General features: G+C 35.8%; 1 protein-coding gene across 1 annotated transcript in view; it reads left to right on the forward strand.

Annotated features, from left to right (window-relative positions):
• Positions 1–3,871, forward strand: part of Srp54 (signal recognition particle 54) — a 69,549-nt gene extending 65,678 nt beyond the window's left edge. The window contains exons 16-17 of the mRNA XM_033765132.1: positions 1,111–1,208; positions 2,367–3,871. Coding sequence (XP_033621023.1) covers positions 1,111–1,208; positions 2,367–2,573 — 305 coding nt within the window. The 3' untranslated portion in view covers positions 2,574–3,871. The remainder of the gene's footprint in view (positions 1–1,110; positions 1,209–2,366) is intronic.
• Positions 3,872–5,200: the final 1,329 nt, after the last annotated feature.

The raw sequence follows: 5,200 nt of genomic DNA on the forward strand, positions 1-5,200 counted from the left end.
TTTTTTTTTTTTTTTTTTTGGACTGAAAATGGCAATATTAATGTAGATAGGCTTTTCAGGCTGGCCTTAAACTGGTGGCAGTCCTGCTTCATCCTCCCAAGTGCTGGGATTACAGCTGTGTACCCCCACACCTAGCTGGGCTTTCATATTCTTGAACCCTATTAGCATTGATTATGCTGCTTTATTATTTGCTTTCCTCCTGGTAGTCTCATTCTGCCTCATTGCTTATTCTGAGGCTTGCAGTTATACTATGTATATATGTATGCATGATATATGCAGAGAGAGCTTTTTTTATTGTTGTTACTGGAGAATAGAACTCAGGTCCTACAGCATGCTAGGCAAGTGCTTTATCACTGAGCTATAACCCCCAGCCTCATGTTTTTGTTTGTTTTGGTACTGGGGATTGAACTCAGGTCCCGGCACTTGCGAAGCAGGCAGCAGCACCACTGAGCTAAATCCCTGGCCCCCAGCCTCATTTCTTAAACTGAGATATAAATAAGTCAAATTTGAAGGAAATGTGTTATAAACACGTAACTTAATCATGTTAATTTAAATGTTTAAACCATTCAACTTTGCTCCCAATTTTAATCCTTTCAAAGCTTCTCTCACTTTCCACCATTTATTAGGGCACAGTAGTTGAACAAACATACTGAGCCCTCACTGTGCTAGACAGTGTGGTGTAACGAGATGAGCTCTAGATTCATTGTTATACTTTAGACTCACTGCATTAGGTCGAGCTGTTCTTTAACCTGTAAGCCTAACTTCACAGTGCCTGCCATGTGCTAGGCACGCCGTGTTACGTCATCCATACCTCACATCCAGCCCACTGATAGCCCAGCCTTCTGAGGCTACATATTTTCCTTAGACATGAAACCAGTAATTTTAATACCTGGTGAAAACTATTTTAATAGAAATGTTAACAAATTGTTGTTGGGTATCCAGGAGGAGCCACTTATACTTCTTTGGAGAACCAGAAGAGAAAGAGATAGTGGGTTTTTATAATCTCTTTGAGGACAGGAATAGTGACTGTTGTATACCTAAGTGTGGTGCATACAGAAAGTACTTGAGAAATGTTTATGGAATTCTATGTTTTAACTTTTTTATCTTTAGTGTGTGACTTTCTTGGAGAGAAGATTGCATCTGTTTTGGGCATCAGCACCCCAAAATACCAATATGCCATTGATGAGTACTACCGGATGAAGAAGGAGGTGTGTCTCCTTTTTATATTTTCTTGATTCAGTTTGTTTGCTGTAGACTTGGTGGACTGGATCATGAGCATATGCATCCTCTAGCTGCCCAAATAGGTGTGGGGATCAGACCCAGTGTCTTGGTGTCAGGCAAACATTCTACCACTGGAGACAGCTCTTTTAGTTTATCAAATTAAAATGTATTTTAGAATTGTTTAAAACTGGAATTTCTGAGGGGGGTTAAAAAATTAAGGTGTTATATACGTGTACCAATGAATATAATCATCATGTACAGCAAACGTGAACTAATAAATGTAAAAAAACCTCAAAGTTCCTTAAGATCCAGATACAAAACTAAGCTGTTTTGTTGTGTTAATGCAATGTGAAGTACCGTCCATGTGTTAATCTTCATACATTTTCCCTTTACTATAATGAAGAAACAAGCCCAAGACACTGTATGTGGAAATGGAGGGTGTACATGTCTTAACCTCCTACTGGATTGGAAATTTGACGGCAAAGGTCTCTAGACAGGAAGTGCATTAGGTGTTTATAGGAAAAGCAACCATGCTGTACCATTTAATAAATAAAACAACCTATTCAATCAAATAGGCTGACACCTTATAATTAAAGTGACATAGTAATAGCTCATTTTAAAATTAAGATTAGGCTTAATGTGCAAAAAAAAGGTCTCTTCAAAGTTAATCCAGGTCTCATTTAAGCTAATTATGCTGGACTATGTTTAAACATAACTTCACTTTCTTTGATGCTTTATAATACTGTTTTGAAAACAGGGGAAGGAGAAGTATGTATTAATTTAGATCAAATGAGGCCAGGTGTGGTGGCACACACCTGAATTCCCAGCACTGGGGAGGCTGAGGCAGGAGGAGACTCTATCTCAAAAAACAAAACAACACAACAACAAAAATTAGACCAAATGGACATGGCGTTAGTATAGTTTAAAAAAAAAAAAAAAAAAAAAAGCTCCTTGACAGAAGAAATACTTATGACTTAATCATGCTAATTTAAATACAGGTTTAAACTTAAATCTATTTAAACTTAAATCCCCCTGCTTCCAATTTTATCTCCTTTGGTGCTTCTGTTACTTTGTTTTTGAAGGTCCAACTGAATAATTACTATCTGAATATTAATATTTCAACTATTGATGTTTCCACTTTTTAGGAAGAAGAAGAAGAAGAAGAAAACAGGATGTCTGAGGAAGCAGAAAGACAATTCCATCAGAGTAAGACACAGGCTAATTCCTCTGTGCAGACAGATCAACCAGAAACAGTGGTATCCACTTCGTTTGTGAATCTTAATTTTGAAATGGAGGAAGACTGTGAAGTAATTACAGAAGGCAAACAAAACCCAGGCTCTGTTCCGCCATAGAATCAAATGACTATCAAACTTCAAATGCTAAATTTTTTTTTGTACCAGGAACTTTCACATTCTCTATTCAGTGGAACTTAAAACAGTTATTTATATTTTAAATTATTAACTTATCTGGAAAGGAAAAAAATGTTTCTTCATTCTTATATTCATTCTATATTTAGTAAAAGTCAAATCTGAAGTTTGGATATTTCTACTCTGTGTTGAATTAGTGCTTTAGCTTTTCCTTTTTGGAGGGGGCGGTAGTGCTGGGGATCAACCCAGGGCATGTTAGCAGGCACTTTACCCGAGCTACACCCTCAGCCCAATGTTTTAGTTTTAAAATGATCCTTAAAAAATTAAGGCCTTAATAAATTAAGAGGAGGCCAGGGGTTTAGCTCAGTGGCACTGTGCCTGCCTCGCAAGTGCAAGGTCCTGAGTTTGATCCCTGGTACCCAAAAAAAAAAGTTAAATTAGCAAACTCGTCTGTTATTTATGCATTTGTAAAGAGAAAATATAAATTGTTGACTAAAGCTAACTGGAGCCAGTAATCCTATAATTTCAGATTAAAATGATTCCCCCCCCACATTTTCTCATGTTATGCCTTACATTTTTAAGCTTTACATTTAATATATTCCACTAAGGATGGCTCAGAGTGTATAATAATGAGCATAATGGAAGCACTTTTTGAGTTCATTGAGAATAACTATTTTATGGAGAAGTGTTTATTACACCAATATTAATAACATGGGTTTGCATTTTTTTAATGCAAGTCACTTAATGTTGTATTTTTCAGTAGTAACTAAAATTAAGCTTTGATCATAAAGTTAACACTAGCTATGGAATAAATTAATGTAACACCTGAGTGATAGAAGCAAGATGCCGAGTGGATAATCACTCATTCAGCCCTGAATGCCTCACACAGTTGGGGGTGAGGAGTTGGGAGACAGGTACAGATTTAACTATCAAGAGCTGTTAAATATTGTACAAGGAATAATAGTAACATAATAAAATTAGTTGCTTGTCATTCACCATATTGAAGTAGCAACAGTAAGAAGGGCAGTTTACTTAAACCAGGCTGGCCATTTCTCCACCTACTCAGTTATTTGTAAACTTTACAAATTTATATACTATAAAGCTGATTTTGAAAATATTCCTAAATAGATGCATATAACCTTGAGATCTTTACAAATGTGGATAAAAACACTTAGTTGGAATACTCTAGAAATGCTGTTCTTAAAAAAGCCTTTTTGTAGAACCTGGGGATGTAGCTCAGTGGTAGAGCACTTGTCTAGCATGTACACAGCCCTGGGTTCAACCCCAGTACTAAAAAAACCCAAACCAAAACACCACCACAAGAGCGTTTAGAAATTATGTTAACAGCCTTCTAAACAACACTTAAGCTTTCAATCAAACATGTAAAGTACAGCTTAAAAGAAACTTAAAATACATACAGTGGCCCTATTACGGAAGTCTACTGTCAATAAACATGAATTAAATTTTTAACTGAAGCTCAGGTTTTTCAGCTGACAGCTGAAAAATGAAATTGAAAGCTGAAGTTTTTCAAACTAAGTTATTTAACTGAAATTTGAAGAATTTAGGAAAGATAAACTTAAGGAGTTTTTAGCTATGTGGATTCGTGCTATGGTGGTTCATAGTATTTGGTCATCTTTTTTATTCATGGGTATAAACTATATAAATTAGTGCTTAAAAATCTTGAGATAATGTAATTAATGTCACCATAAATTATACTAGTGGCTCTAAAGCCCAACTTCTTCCCATTTGTTTTTAAATTTGAGATAGCGTCTTTAGTTCAGCTGTTTAGTTATTAACCAGAGGTTCTAATACCTACGAGTTTACCTAGAAACCTTTCTGATTGTAGAAGATAGTGACTGATAAAGGTTTTATTTCACCACTTGTGCAATAGTGGCCAGTTTGTAATGTTTAATAGTTAGTTATTCATTGTGCCTTAAATTTTTATACTTTTTTGTTTATGCAAGCTATAAAATTTCTCATAAAACATTAAATGATTTGTGTTATTTTGAGCCTGTTTTACCCTTTTTTTTTTTTTTTGGTACTGGGGATCAAACTCCAGTCCTTGCACTTGCAAGGCAGATGGTGGAACCACTGAGCTAAATCCCTGGCCCCTACCTTTTCCTACTTTCCAAATCTTTGAAGAATTTTTCCCTCCGAAGCATAGTTCATGATACTCTACTTTCTTCCCATCTTCTCATCCAAGCTAAACCCAACAGTAAATATAATGCAAGAGTTTTTACACTGAGTTAACAATTCTCTAACAAAAATTCTTAACAAATAAAGGCAAAGTTTTATAATGTAACCATGATAATGGTTAGTAGAGCTAGAAAAAATTTTTATTCTCGGACTTCACTGAACAGGTGTCAGAAATATTCCATGCAAATTTTATCTCTTCAGAGTATAGAGATTAAAACTGAACACTTTTGGGCTGGGGATTTAGCTCAGTGGTGCTGCTGCCTGCCTCCCAAGTGCAAGGTTCCAAGTTCAATCCCCAGTACCAAAACACAAAACAAAACAAAAAAAACCAAAAACCAAACCCAAACAACACTTTCTACCTACAGCAAACCACATCTGTCATATCTGAGCTGAACAGAACCAGAACTTACCTCTTA

Source organism: Fukomys damarensis, unplaced genomic scaffold (assembly GCF_012274545.1).
Source record: "Fukomys damarensis isolate Sample0158 unplaced genomic scaffold, DMR_v1.0_HiC HiC_scaffold_17, whole genome shotgun sequence".
Lineage (NCBI taxonomy): Eukaryota > Metazoa > Chordata > Mammalia > Rodentia > Bathyergidae > Fukomys > Fukomys damarensis.